The sequence below is a fragment of the Arctopsyche grandis genome, chromosome 12 (genome assembly GCF_051622035.1).
Source record: "Arctopsyche grandis isolate Sample6627 chromosome 12, ASM5162203v2, whole genome shotgun sequence".
Lineage (NCBI taxonomy): Eukaryota > Metazoa > Arthropoda > Insecta > Trichoptera > Hydropsychidae > Arctopsyche > Arctopsyche grandis.
The window spans coordinates 16,034,758-16,050,125 of record NC_135366.1 but is presented as its reverse complement, the minus strand read 5'-3'; the positions used below and the strand labels follow the sequence as shown (position 1 = coordinate 16,050,125).

The following is a 15,368-nucleotide window of genomic DNA, read 5'->3' as shown; positions in this document are numbered from 1 at the left end:
ACATCCGTATAATTTTTAATCTCTGCTTTGATTATTGTTTATTATATACTTCATATATAAAAAGTTTATATAAAAAATATGAATACATTTTTTTTTGTGTATTGAAATTGTCTAGTTTTGGGTTATTTTTATGTTAATTCTTTTTATGTATACATTTTGGTAAATGTATCTACAAAATGTTATACGCTGGGATATAAAGGTATTATCGTATACATTTTTTAATTTATATATTTTTCATTATTTCACATTTTTATATTTATATCTTTTTAGTATACAAGTCCTGCATCTTGAATGTTGACAGACTCTTAAAGAATGCTTCTCTAATGTAAAAAAATAAAAAGAGGAATATTAAAGGGATATGTTTTTTTATTATTTATTTTTAAGTGTTCTCACATCCAATACGTAATATTTATTTGTGAAATTGTACTGAGAATGAGTCGATAGGATATCTTTGTTTTTGCAGTAACAGAATATGTTTTATTACCTAGTTTGAAAAATCTAGTAATAGTGTATTTTAGTTATTTAACATGTAAATAATTTTCTATGTGGAAATGAATATCTTACAAGTGTATAAAAACTCGCAAAGGGTTTTTTACCGAAATATTTTTATATTCATATAATTATGTATAAGGGCATATACACATTTTAGTGTATAACTATTAGTAATGGATAATTGATACATATTATATAAATATAATGCATGTACATATATATACATATGCTACAGAGTTTTCTTAAAATTAAAATTGTCATTTAATCATATTTTTTATTTAAGTATGTGATATAATGGAACATTATTATTTTGCACTCCCATTCTTATTTTATATTACATTGATTTCTTAATTGATTGGGGAACTGGATCAATTCAGATGTCAGTGCGTGTGTGTGTGTGTGCGTGCGTGCGTGCGCGCGTGTAAGGGTACCAGAAATTCTGGTTTATTGTTAAATCAGTCGACTATCTCGGCTTTTCCAGGGGAAATTATCACAAAAGTTATTGCGGTATATACTTGCGATTATTAAAAGTATTATCAATAATAATAAATAAAAAAAAAAATGTATCGCCCTACAAACGAAATAGTGAATTGATATAATCAAATAATATATATACATGTGTATGAAAAGTCTGTGAATATTTTTAATTGTGTAACTTCACGGATATGTATAAAAAATTGATTTCAGTCATTAGATAAGGGTTCTCTTTTACTAGGCCGAAAAGATGTTTTAGATTCCTAAGATTTTACAATTAAATATTACATATATATTTTTTATTTATCCAAATATACGTGTAGTCGTTTAAAGTATTTTTCCGAAAAGCGTCCATTTGAAACTATTCATTCGCATTTGCATGACGCTTATATAAACATGTAATTCCAAAAAATTTTTGAACAAAAAGAGAATGTGGCCTTTATTGGTTTTATTATTATTTATACTTTATATATTGCATTATTATTTGTGAATTTTTGTAAAATGAGCGACATATATATGTACTTTCTGTTCAGTTTGATGATTTAATATCAATAGTCACAAAAAAATAACACTTGTTACTGCACGAATTTTGTTTCTTTATATTAAAAATTGAATACTCTCAGTAAATTGGATTTTTTCTGCAATATAACAACGTTGTTTTATTATCGATTTATTCACACGTTGATCCAAAATGACTTTGTCTCTTTTCGAATTATCTTTTACAACACATTTTAACTTATACAACTCTGAATGATAAACGAGTTTTTTCAGTATTTGCTCTGGTGATTAAATAATTTTGAAATGTTGTTTTTTTCCTACCAACTATGACCATTCAATAAAAGTTGCAATTTATGGTGAGCGTTTTATTTTTTTCTGCTACACCGTTTTCGGAAGTTTGCATCTAAATTAGTCTTAATTACTACAATATACCATCTCGCAAAAATATACCTATTACACAAATGTTTAAAACTCCACCTAATCCTGTTTATACATTTTAAATAGTAAACTTTGGCAGATTGCATCAATATCTGCGGCGAGGATGGTGTTCATTTTAACGGTATTGCGATTATATGTACATACATAAATAACGTCGCTAAAATAGAATATTTATGTTTCATGTGTTCATGATCATTGAGGGTGAAGATTAGACATGAGTATGTATATAATCGTCGGTAATAATTATGAATGCAATAGTTTGAATTTTAGAGCCGACATATAGGTAAGGTAATAATCGATTATGGTTCCAAGGCTTGAACGTATGGTAATCAGTTCCAGTTGGTTTGTTAAAATATCTTCGATTTTACAGAACATGGTTTTAACACAAATGGTGGAGTACATAGACGAATTTGTTTTTTACTGTCTGAGGATGACAATATAGTGTGAAGTTCTGAAAAATTCATAAAATGATGTCTAAAAATGTATCTTCATATTGATCTTCTTGACGTGATATATATTTTATGGTTCGGTGATTATTCTCTTATATCTCTATCACGGAACACACACACGGAATACGTAAATGCGCATGCGCGAATGGAGTATGAATACGTCCATATAATGTACCAAAGAATACTATCCGCACTTGCATGACACCTGCAGGATACAGGTCGTGCTGAATAGGTATGAACAGACGGTAAACGGACTACTAGTCATATGTAAACCAGTCACAGGACAACCGGTCGCTCTAGATCGGTCACACGTGATCACCCGTCACACTAAAACTGGTCACGAGAAAACTGGTCACACCCTAAAATCGGTCAATCGGTTTTCTCGTGACCGATTTTAGGGTGTGACGGGTGATCACGTGTGACCGATCTAGAGCGACCGGTTGTTCTGTGACCGGTTCACATTTGACTAGTAATCACCGAACCGAACAGACCTTAATCCGTTTACCATCCGCCACTACCTAAAACTGATGTTGATAAAATTGAGTTGGTAATTATTATAAAAAAAAATCACTTGTATAATACTGTAAAAATTTAAAGACAATTTACTTACTTGTTAGCTAATTTGAGATTTTTCACAAAGTCGACGATAAAATGAAACGCAAAATTAAATTAAAAAATGTGCATTTTTTGTATAAGCATTTTCAATCGATTTTTGAAGGCTGACAGCACAGATGATTTGTAGTACATGGCAACACTGATGTCAGTTGTCATTCGTCGGATGTCAGTGGGTGGTCAGCGCGCGCGAAGATGTCTCGTTTGAGTGAGGTGGCTCAATCTGCCGAATATTTGAGCTTTCGCAGCTCCGTTCCTCTCCGAAGAATCGTTGTTGACTCTGATACTTCCAAGGTGAGCTGTTTATCACATCTCTGATTTCCTTCGACAGTTTTGTGGTTTCAACTACACTCACAGAGATAATGAATGCTCGATAACTTATACATTCGACTCACCGTAAATGGCACACATTTTGACATTTACACATACATATGTTGGAATGTTTTGGATTTTTGAATTTAATATAAAATTTTCATTTTATTTGAAGTTCTATTAGGAATATCAAACAGGCAAACCCAATGCGCCTTCCCGGCCAATTTAGTACTATATATTATTGTAATAAATTTTATTAACAATAAAAATATGTATATAAAAGTGTTTGTAACTAAAAGAGCCATTCAAAAGATGTTGTCTAATAAGAATTGTATGATAGTGAAAATATCAAGATTATCAGACAGTACGTTTATCCATCAGATGGTCTTAAATAGAAAGCAATAAAATGTGTTAGAAATAAACTTCATTACCGTTGGACACGAATTGTATTTTATGCACAAGACTGCATTGATTAAGTTTGTCAAATTTTTCTTTTTGAATTCCGAATGATTGGAATGTTTTAACAATTTTTTGAACGACTTATTTCATTGTTTCAATGTTTAAATGTGCTATTACGTAAAAAGTTCATAAAATATTGCTTAACCCTTTGCCCGCGGCAATAAATATAGCGAATAAGCCCTGTACGCGGCGGCACCTTTTTCGCGAATTTTCCAATCGAGTTTTCGACCTTAAATACAGATTATAATATTTACTCAAGTAACCAGATATGTTAGTTAACACAAAGTATTATTTTAAATAATAAAATAAATAATATATCTCGTAGTTTTGGAAAATTAAAAAATTAGTTTTTTGTCAAATCATTCTTTATAATTGTATGAAGACGTGACGTCACATAAACGAGGTTTCAGTATGGTTCCACAAAAAACTAATTTTTGACTGGTATATATGGCATATACTGGCATTCAAAACTCAGTGATATATTCAACCAATTTTGAACCTTAAAACAGTTGAAATAGGCGCATATAAGGCTCAAAATCCCGTGCAAAGTTCAGAAATTCTATGGAAGACAGCCGCGCTACAGACTTGTCGCGCAAAGCTTCCATAGAAGACGGCCGCGGGAAAACGGTTAAGTAATTTTTATAACATTTCGAATTTCAGTTAGATTCTAATTCAAGGTTTATTTTATTGTAAAAAAGAAATATTCAAATGCAGGAATTGTTGAATGACAACAATTCAATTTCTTAATTCGACCCTTGAAACTAATTAATCGAACAAGAGATCATTTTAAGAACTTTCGGATATTTATGATATCTACTTTATACAAGTGTTGCGTATGAGTGGGTTGAGGATTTATTGAATGATTCAGGAGGTCCACGCATTGCCATTATTCGCTCCAGAATAATCACTGTACCAAGTTTTCCTTCATTTTAAAGGGCAAGTTGCCCACCACAGCTTCCCCGAACCATTTATTTATCCATTGTTTAGGCACGTACAGTTTTAAGTGAGTCTCACGCTCTCAGGTTCTGAGAAACCAGTCACTTACTGCGTCCCGTTAGGCCAATTAGACCCCCGAACGTACGTAGACAGAGGATAATTCCCATGATGTTCCCATGTTACACAAGTAAAATAAAATATTTCATAGTTAAAATTTTTTATATGTTACAGGGATGGCGTATTTTTGATACTGGACCAAAGTCCGTAAGATGTCCGCTAATATGTCTGCCGCCAGTGTCAGGTACTGCTGATGTTTTCTTCAAGCAGATTCTGTCATTGGCTGGAAGGGGTTACAGGGTGATTGCCGCCGAACCGCCCGTCTATTGGAGTGTTAAAGAATGGTGCGATGGCTTCAAGAGACTTATCGATTACTTAGAACTTGATAAAATACATATATTTGGGGCTTCGTTAGGTGAGAAATCATTACACATATATTTACATAATGTGACTACTCAAGGCTTACTTAGTACATATACATATATTTGCATTTCAAATAAGTGAATTAAAACCAATACATAATATGCTCTACGTTTAGTTTGTTGCTTTCATTATTTTCGTTACCGTATTTATTCATTTTTAGGAGGATTTTTGGCTCAAAAATTTGCTGAGCATACGGTCAATTGTCCGAGAGTGGCTTCTTTGATTCTGTGCAACGCTTTTACAGATACTTCTGTATTTAGTTACAACTATTCTTCGGCACTATTTTGGATTCTCCCGTCGCTCGTATTGAAACGTATGGTAATGGGGAATTTTAACAATGAAAAAGTAGATTTGAGAATTATGGAGTCGATAGATTTCATGGTTGAAAAAGTAAGTAAATATGTTACAGCTGTGATAATTTTACGTGAAAGCTTTGACTATATTAATATAATTAATTGACTGTTAACTTTTATAATGCGAATCTTTCATAGTATTTTCAAGGATACTATATCACCTTATGCTATTGGAAATTTTTTATATATGCACATTGACTTAATTTATTATACATATTCTTTGGTATATGATACATATTTACAGCCATCCACCGGGATGAAGGCCCCTTTAACACGCTTCCATTCGTCTCTGTTTTGCGCAACTCTTATCCATCTCATCAACACATTTTTCTTACCCATCTTCCTTGTGGCCTTCCTTTTACCCTTTTACATTCTCTCGGTTACCATTTTAGCACTTCTTTTGTCCACCTTTCGTCCACATATTCCGTTTCCCATTTCTCCTCGCTATGCCGAGCGTAAAGCGTTCCACAATTCTTTGAGTGCATTAGACTTAGCGTAACATCCATACGTCATCACTGGCAAAATATAATACATTAATAATCGAAAATATAATACATTGATCTTTTTCTTCAGGCAAAGTGGCATTTTTGATTTAAAAATGGCGTTAATTATTCGCCCAAATGTACTCTGCGTCTTATGTAATGGTCGATAAATATATAAAATATATATAAAAAGCTTTCATATATGTAAATTAACAAACTATAATAGTGTTGTTGCTCAATTGTTATTGTTAACTTTTGTTTGTATAAATTTGATGTGAATGCATACGTCTATATCAACTTGACCCGAATTGTGCGGTTCATTTGCAGTTGATAATAAATTCATAAACTTGAACTTGTGATTCTTTTTACAGCTTGAATCTCTCTCACAGCCCGATTTGGCCTCACGATTGACACTCAATTGCATTCCGAATTATGTAGAAGCTCACTGTCTCTCCTATCTTCCCGTTACGATTTTAGACGTATTCGATGAGTACGCTTTAAGCGGCACCGTAAGAGACGAACTGTACAAGTGCTATCCGCAAGCCAAATTAGCACATTTAAAAAGTGGTGGAAACTTTCCATATCTAAGTCGGTGCGATGAGGTCAATTTACATTTACAGGTAATTTAGATTGGTTTCTTGTTTTATTTCCAACTATAATATGTTGCACCGTTGATTATTCTGGTTTCCAATTTCAGATACACTTGAGACAATTTCATTCCACGAGTACTTCCGCTTCACATTTTCATAAGGATAGACCAATCAATGACTGGTCTCTACCTAAAAATAATTTGAATCAGCTTGTTTCATAAGATTGCATTTTTATTTTATAAGCTTAAGGATTTTTCAGGGTGAAGAAAGGTCGGTTTTTATTATATGTGATTATAAATTGCATATACATTGTGCCTTATTAATTATTAACACATTGGATAGAATACGATTTCAACTTATTTTTATTTGTTTATATTCCACAGTTGAATTATTATTTACAATAATCGAATGGTAGCTTTTTATTACGTTTCTTGTGATACTCTTTTTGGTATTGGCTGAATTTACGTACTCGAAAATGTTATGTTTAAGACATTATTATTGAAGCACCCGTGTGTTCGTTTGTTTGTCTACCCACGTGCATTCCCATTCTATGTATAATGATTAAATTAAATTAAATTTAGTGTTTTATATAAAACTTTTATCCATTATTGATATTTTTGAATGAGATTAAGACGCATATAATACATATGTGTATGTATTTAATAGATTTAATGCAAAAGTTGCCACAGTAATTTTAAGAAATGTGATAAAAAACTAAATGATTGGTTTTGTTATATAAAATCTCGTATATTCTGCTTGTTAAATTTGTGCATGAGAAAAATTATTGTAAAATTGATATTCCACTTAAATATTCCAGTTGAATTGTTATAGTGATGCATGAAGCCAAGAGTCGCTGTATGATATTTAATTTAAGGAGAAGACTGATTTATTTTTGAAATCATCTCAAAAATATATTTAACTCCCGTTATCTTGATACTTAACAATGTGCTTATGTGCTATGAATAAGTATTGATTGTATATTTTTAAAATACATTTATAAATAAGTATTAATAAAAATTGAACCATTTTTAGTGTTTTTTTTATTGATGTTTAAACAGTTCAGAAGTCGCAATGAAATAAAATGACTGCAATTAATTCATGATTTCTTTATTTTGAAATTTTCAACTGTAGATATGAGATCTTTGTACATTAGCTCAAAATTATAATCATAACAGTAAATATTAAATAAAATTTTTATAATACTCATAAAATTCTAATTTAATTTAATTCTTATCGTCTACAATATTAAAATAAACTTGATTCATAAAATTGTATTTTTTAGTGCATCAATGCCTCTTAAATTTTCGTTTTCAATGCGGAAATTTTAACAGAAAAAATAAAAAAAATTTGAAGAATAAAAAAACACATTTCAAACAATTTTTATTTTTAATAATTCTTTTCGCCACTATAAATTTATATGAATGTGTTTTTTATTCATCTATTATTAAGTAAAAAGGCAATTCGGGCTTTGTTAATTAATTTTTTTTTTGATTAATAATCGTTTCAAAAACACATTTATAAAATTTGGTGTTCGTAGCCCAATAACAAAATATTTTGTTATACATAATACATATAAAAAAAACCAAACAATTATTTATGTGATATTAAATGCAACACATTTCATATTTTAAAAGTAACGTGAAAACATAACAAACCTCTGACTTATATCATAAAAATTTATTTATTTACACATACATGTTGCATATGTGCATTTGGAATTATTTAAGAAATTTCTATAATTGAGATGATAGATTTAAATTAATAATTTAATCGTTTTTATTTATTTATTTATAAATTCACTATATCATATTTACACTATGGAAAATATTCAATATTCACTAAATAACATTATTATAAATTTATCAAGTTAAACGGTGAATAATAAAACAAATTTTTCTATTAACTCTTCAAGCCATACTATAATATTTAAAGATCTATCATTTCGAATAGCTCTAAGGTTCAATGTAAACGTGTGTAACGAGACGAAACTGTTAAATTATAAATGGCTTGGCGAGTTAACCATTGGAAGAACAAATTAACTCTCAAACTAAACCATAAATATTAAATATTGATTCTTATCATATATAACGATGGCCCTAAAAACTAACGTTTTTAAAATAAAGGCACAAATGCAAAACAACGTATAGAACCCATCTCGATTTTGTTATATTTATATGATTTACTACATATAATATATAATATTTAAAAGAATTGTGTCAGTTTTATTGGCTAAAAGTAGAATTGAAACGAATCACTACCAAGAATATACGTTTATGTGAATATTTTTATGTTTAAAAATGAAACATTTGCTTAAATAATGCTTGTATGGTTCATATTCAATGAATACATTCTCTTTTGATATATTTATTTATTTAATGAAAGAACAAATTGCAGAATTTGGTTTATATACGAGTATATATAGAATTGTATAGAAATCACACACCATATATATGTATGTATGTATAGTCATAAAATCACTAGCTTTTTATATGTAAACTAAACTTGATATTTCATCCAAAAGGGCCATTATATACGTACATATACATATGAGTAAAAGTTAAAAATCATTTATTCCATGATACCTATACAGAAGCACCAATTTTGTAAAATTTATATTTCACGAACTGAATCATTTCAAGAAGTTTCTTCTTTTTTTCTGTTTAGTAGAGACAAACAGCAGAATAAATTGGGCATTTAAACCTGTAATAATCAATCTGTTGAAATTTTAACCAACTGAGTTACGTTCTTGGTTTTTTTGTAAGAATGTAATGTATTATATACTATGCAGTTTCACAGCCTGCAACTTGCACTAAAGATCAGCTTTATTGATTAATTTTGTTGAGGAGAAATTCATTTTTTTATTGCTATATATTTTATATTAAATTTAATCTATAAAACAATATATAATAATACTATTGAAAAGTTGTAAGGGTATAAACATTGGTCTTTTTATTTATAATATTTTAAATTAAAAGCAAAATAATGGGAGTTTAGGAATTTATCAACTATGTATGTATGTATGTATGTTATAGATTACCATTTCGAGGAGATTTCATACTTGATAAAAGATTTTTGGAAATTGAGATTGTCAAGTATGTATGTATGTCCTAGTTGATTTCTTTAATAAGAATATATTTATTTTATAAAACAATTTAATGACTAACCTGATTGTGTAATTACATCTTTTAAGTCCATCCTAATTGGTTCTGTAGAAATAGAAAAGTAAGAAAAACTGACGATTAATGAATAGCTATGAAATTGCCTTAAATAAGTTATTGTTTTGTATAAATAATAGTAAAGACAATTCGTGTATTGAAAATCAAATCTAATATTTACAAATGAATAACGTTTTTATTTTGGAATTCAACTAAATTTTTGAAAAACGGTTGTCTTTGATAAAATTTATCATTTGACATATGTATATATGTTTTATATATATATTTATATGTATGTATGATATTTTTCAAATAGCTATTTACACAGGCCTATATTTGGTGCCTCGCTAAAATATATATATGTACAATATTGTCAATGCCCGCGTAAACACTATAATATTTAAACACAACCATCGGGAATAGGGTAATTCAAAATTTTACACTACAACGAAACCTCAACTACGTTCTCCATCCAAGAACAATTAAAAAAGGAGCGGAAAATATCAGTCGTTCTATTTGATTTTTGCGATACATCCATTCAAAATTTTGGGTATTTTTTTTGAGATTTGCTTTTAAAATATGGCCGAACTTTTGTTATTCTAATATATATATATATATATATATAAAAAAAATTTTAGATATATTTACATGCATTAAGGCGAAGCATATAATATATATATATATATATATATATATATATATATATATATATATATATATATATATATATATATATATATATATATATATATATATATATATATATATATATATATATATATATATATATATATATATATATATATATATATATATAAAATTGCGATATATATACGTGTATGCAAGTGTCAAATTAAAGTCAATTTACTACTGATAAAAATAACCGTTCATATTAAATTTTGTAATTTTATACAAACAAACGAATTGTGATGATAATTAATTTTGCAAAGTCTAAAATATATTAATTCGATTCAATTTTAATAATCTATCTTAATTATTATTAAGCACTCGGGTCGTCTCTTATAATATTATTGATTGTACAGAAGCATATTGAAGTATTATTAATACATATAACCATTTATTTTAGAAATAACATGTGCACGATCAATTTATACTGTAGATAATATTTTGATTCAATTGGAAAGGTTTTCTTTTTTTGATTATTTTTTTTTTATAATGGGTTATTTAAATTTTAAATATTTATATTACTTTATATTTATTGAACAATAACAGAAAATGATAAAAGAAATATACGTATAAACGCTTCATGTCAAATTTTTATTGAATTTTTAATTATCAACGTTTTTTCAGATTGATTATTATCACTAATAATGGAAAATAGATAAAGGCAGAGCGTAGACCAAGCTATTGAAATATTTTTAATTTACTGTAATTTTATTATGATTTCTTTATTTACATTTAATTTTTTTAAATTATTTTTGAGAGGAAATTTTTCAAAAATTTTCAAGACTTTAATAAAATTTTTATGAACAATAATAATTGACGCTATAATGAAATAGTTTATAATAATTTGTAGAGCAATATTTTTCAAAAGAAATACTTTTCATACGAGATTACGAGAACTACTATTATGTATTATATATGTATATTACAATATTGTAAATTAATTGAACACATCTTGCCGATGAAAAAACATGTTTTTTTCTACAATAAATGGTTCATTGTTTAAATATGTAAAAGGTGACCTTATTGACAATTTAATTTCAGCCTTTTTCAATTAAACTCGAATATAATATTAATAATTAAATTGCTTGAATTTTGAAAACTTTTGACAGCATTTCGCTTCAAAAGAATAAACGAATGTATATCATTCAAAATGAATCGAACTTAAAAACAGGGCTTTTCGTCGATCAGCTACATATTCCACTTAAAACGAGTCCAACTAGTACCTAGTGTACTTATACCCTTCAAGACCGATAACTATCACTGACGACAATACCGTGTAGGGAAAAGCCCCGAACAGCGCACAAACAGACATGGAGATACCTCGAGATACGACAAAGACGCTCACTACGTCTCTAGTGTAGGAAAGACAAAATAAACAATTCCAAATAAAAACAGTAAACCTGTCGATTATTGCTCATCATATAAATACAGATCAAATATCATCTAAAATAATATTTTAATAAAATACTTATATAGCACAAATACTATTTCTATGATGCATAAGGATACTCGCACTCTTTATAGAGTCAAAACACATGGTTATTTTAATTACATATAATGTTTTGTATTCTCCGTTATGCATTTTCGAATTTTGTTAGAATCCACTTTACCATTTATGACGAAAGTAAACCGTTTAACTGAATAACGATTCGCATACGAATCTTCAGTTAACTGATGTTACCCTGTTTCTATATTATACATATTTATATATATATATTTATATGAATGGGATCCGGTAGACTGAACGATTCTAAATCCACCGACACTTCGATCGACGTCAACTCATCTTCAATTGCGAAGTCAATCGATCAGCTGCATTGGGAATTTGAGTCTCGTCCAATTTACCGGAATACTATATATTTACTTGAGAATGAACTACTAAAGTTTATAATATGACCTATATCACCATTACGTAGGATAATTGAAAAACCTAGCAACTTTATTTCGCTAACTACCTAAAAGTTCTAAACCTAAATTAATAATTTAAAATGGTATACTAACCAATTTACATTATTAAATTTTTACAATTTTTTTTATTTTATACATGTTTAACATTACTTTGTTTGAAAATTTGTGACAATCCAATAATTGAATCAGAGTTGATGAAGTCGTTTTCATCTCTATTCGTATTGAAAATTTCAGTCCATCGATACTGTAACAATTTGAATCAGGATAAAAGCAGGCTTACTTACAAATGTAGATTCAATACTGACCATACATACACACACACATACGCACGGGTATACACCAGTGAGCATATGTGTTTATATGTAGATTTGAAATAAACATAACATATTTATAATAATATAAGCTATTTATGAAAATAATATACTTGTGCAAGTATTTATAGTATTGCCAAGTTTTTTTTTATTATTTTTTTTCATTAAATGTGCAATATATTGTATTTTGCACTGTGAACCTATAGACATGCACGTTAAAACTTAATTATAATATGTATAATGAAATAAATCGAGTGAAAGTATCATATTCACTTTTTGATTTGCAATTAAAATTTCAATGAAAGTACATAAATGATTTTTTAAGAAGCGAGTAGATTTTCTATTATACATGGGAATAGTTTTATTGGCATATGAAATATAATGGTATGAATTCAAGTTCTATGTATATTTGAATTTTTCACTAGCAGTCTACTAAATGGAAAGAACTGCAGTGAAGAAATTTTCTAACTAATTATATGCATGTTGTTTGAAAAATGAAGTAATTACAATCGTTCACCGTGAAGTAAAAATAACGAGTGGCAGTATTATCTTTGCTGTGCTTATTATTTGGCGTGAAAGTAATTCTGTGCAAATTTTGGATATTTTTTGCATTGAGCGAGTCACACAAGTTGATAAATTTTGATATTCAAAAATGTGCACGTGTGAAAATATATGGCCAATGTGGAAAAAAACCAATTTTTCATTGAAACAGTTGTGTGACCGACTGCATACCTCGAAACTAAGAATCTGTTAGATGTAATCAGTAAGCCTGTGAGAATATTTTTTTTAGTAATATTTGATAAAACTCTATACATGTACAATAGATCGTATTTAAATATTAATTTTGCTATTAAATAATCAAGAGACACATCTTATGAAAAGGCACTAATGTGTCCGAAATTTCATAATATTTGATTTATTGACAAATTTCAAAGCATGTTTATTTTTACTTTTTATGCGTATAGTAATTAAATTTACCATATTTTTTTTTAATAATAATATGTAATTGTGAAATGTAGAAGTCAAATTTTATTTCACTACAAACGGCATATATACAAAATGTGGCTAGTTTAAATGAAAGTCCTGAATGTTCTTCCTAAAATTTGCTACATAAACACTGTTATATTTTGTGTAATAATCTGAACAATTGCCAGATGTAATAATACACATAATCGATCAATTTCATGTAAATATTTTGATGTATTGATTTCAGGTTCATTTAAAATGATCACTTTTTGGATACACATTATGCGTTTGGAATTTTTAATGCGAAAAAAAAATAATTTTACTTATTTAAAAATAATTGCAGCATAACAAGGTGCTTAAATTTTAGTAAAATGTACAAAACTAATATGAAATGGTAAATAATGGTGCTAGTTTTCAAAAATTGTCTTTCGTTGTATCTTCGAATGCAATGTTTGTGGTGCATCAGCTATTTGGTTCTACGTCACGATTTGTTCTATCGAGATCTTCGGAACTATGGTCCTCAGCACCATACTCTTCACTCTCACGGTGAACCAAAACATGTACTAAAGTGGGTTCGGGTGGGCGCAGAGGCAGTGTCGGTGGAGCTTCAGGAGATGCTTCCGTAACAAGAATACTTACTTCACTGTTTGCTCCTCCCAAACTCCCCAATTGTACGTTTCCCACCCGCAGTCCCGACTGAGATCCTCCTCTTTCCATCGGAGGTTTCCTCCGTATAATGCTACCCACTCGTTTGTGCTTTGCATCCTCGTTTATGTGGAATCCCAGCATCGTGCCGCTTTGTTTCAGAGATCCTTTGTGTCTCAGCGGTGATGTTATATCGTCGTCGTGCTGAGTCTCAACTGCATCTTGATGTTTCAGAAAAAAGTTATAAATACTTCTACGTCTCGTGGGCGGTTGAGTTGGGCCAATGGCGGGTCCCGAGCCTTCCGGAGAAGGTTCACTGATCGTGATGCATGGGTCTGGGGGAGCAGCACCTGATAGTAACATCAAAGGTAAATTTAACCATGGACCTCCTAGATCACTGAGATCAGATGCGTCAGAGGCACGCGACGATTTACGGGAAGATGCTCTACTACCCCGATGCACATGAAGAAACGCCGATAGTCGTCCTTGCCAACCACCCGGAGAAGAGGTTTGTGTCTGTTCATCTTCTACTTCTAATGGTTCTCTATCTCGCTCTTTTTTCATCCTAGAGTTTTAATTTGATAATTATTACACACTATTTGAATTTGTCAATCAACAATATGTATAGATATTGTGAACGGTGATATTTTATATATGTATTATATTCATTTGCGAAGTACTTACTTTAAATATTCTCTGAAAGTATGTTGAATTGATCGTGCAGCTTTATCTTGTCGTTTCCACATTCTAGTAGAAGAAACAATTTCAAGCTCTTTCCGTGTTGGAAATTGCTTCTTAAATTTGATATCCATCTGGTCTTGCAGTTGCCTAAAGTTGTCAGTTTCTTCTACATGACCCAAAACGTGTTTTACAAGCGAGTGCAAGATATCTAGACAGTGGATCTTATTGCCTTTCGCAATGGGAAGATTGAAACTAACTAATGCAACAGTGTTCGGCTTCGAAATACCCAACGGTGGATCCAACGACGCAATGAAGTCCGACAGTTGAGAGAAACGTATAAATTGAGTAGCGTGCGGATCGTATCTATAAAAGCAATGAAGAAAATAAATATACGTCACATTAAAATTACAATTTTTTTGAAATGTGAGTTTTTTAATGAC

General features: G+C 29.5%; 1 protein-coding gene across 1 annotated transcript; it reads left to right on the top strand.

The window, feature by feature from the left end:
- Positions 1 to 3,095: 3,095 nt before the first annotated feature.
- Positions 3,096 to 7,605, top strand: LOC143920552 (maspardin-like). Its single transcript, XM_077443464.1, has 5 exons — positions 3,096 to 3,257; positions 4,902 to 5,142; positions 5,311 to 5,540; positions 6,357 to 6,605; positions 6,683 to 7,605. Exons 1-5 carry the CDS (start codon positions 3,159 to 3,161, stop codon positions 6,794 to 6,796), a joined length of 933 nt encoding a protein of 310 aa, XP_077299590.1. The 5' UTR covers positions 3,096 to 3,158; the 3' UTR covers positions 6,797 to 7,605.
- Positions 7,606 to 15,368: the final 7,763 nt, after the last annotated feature.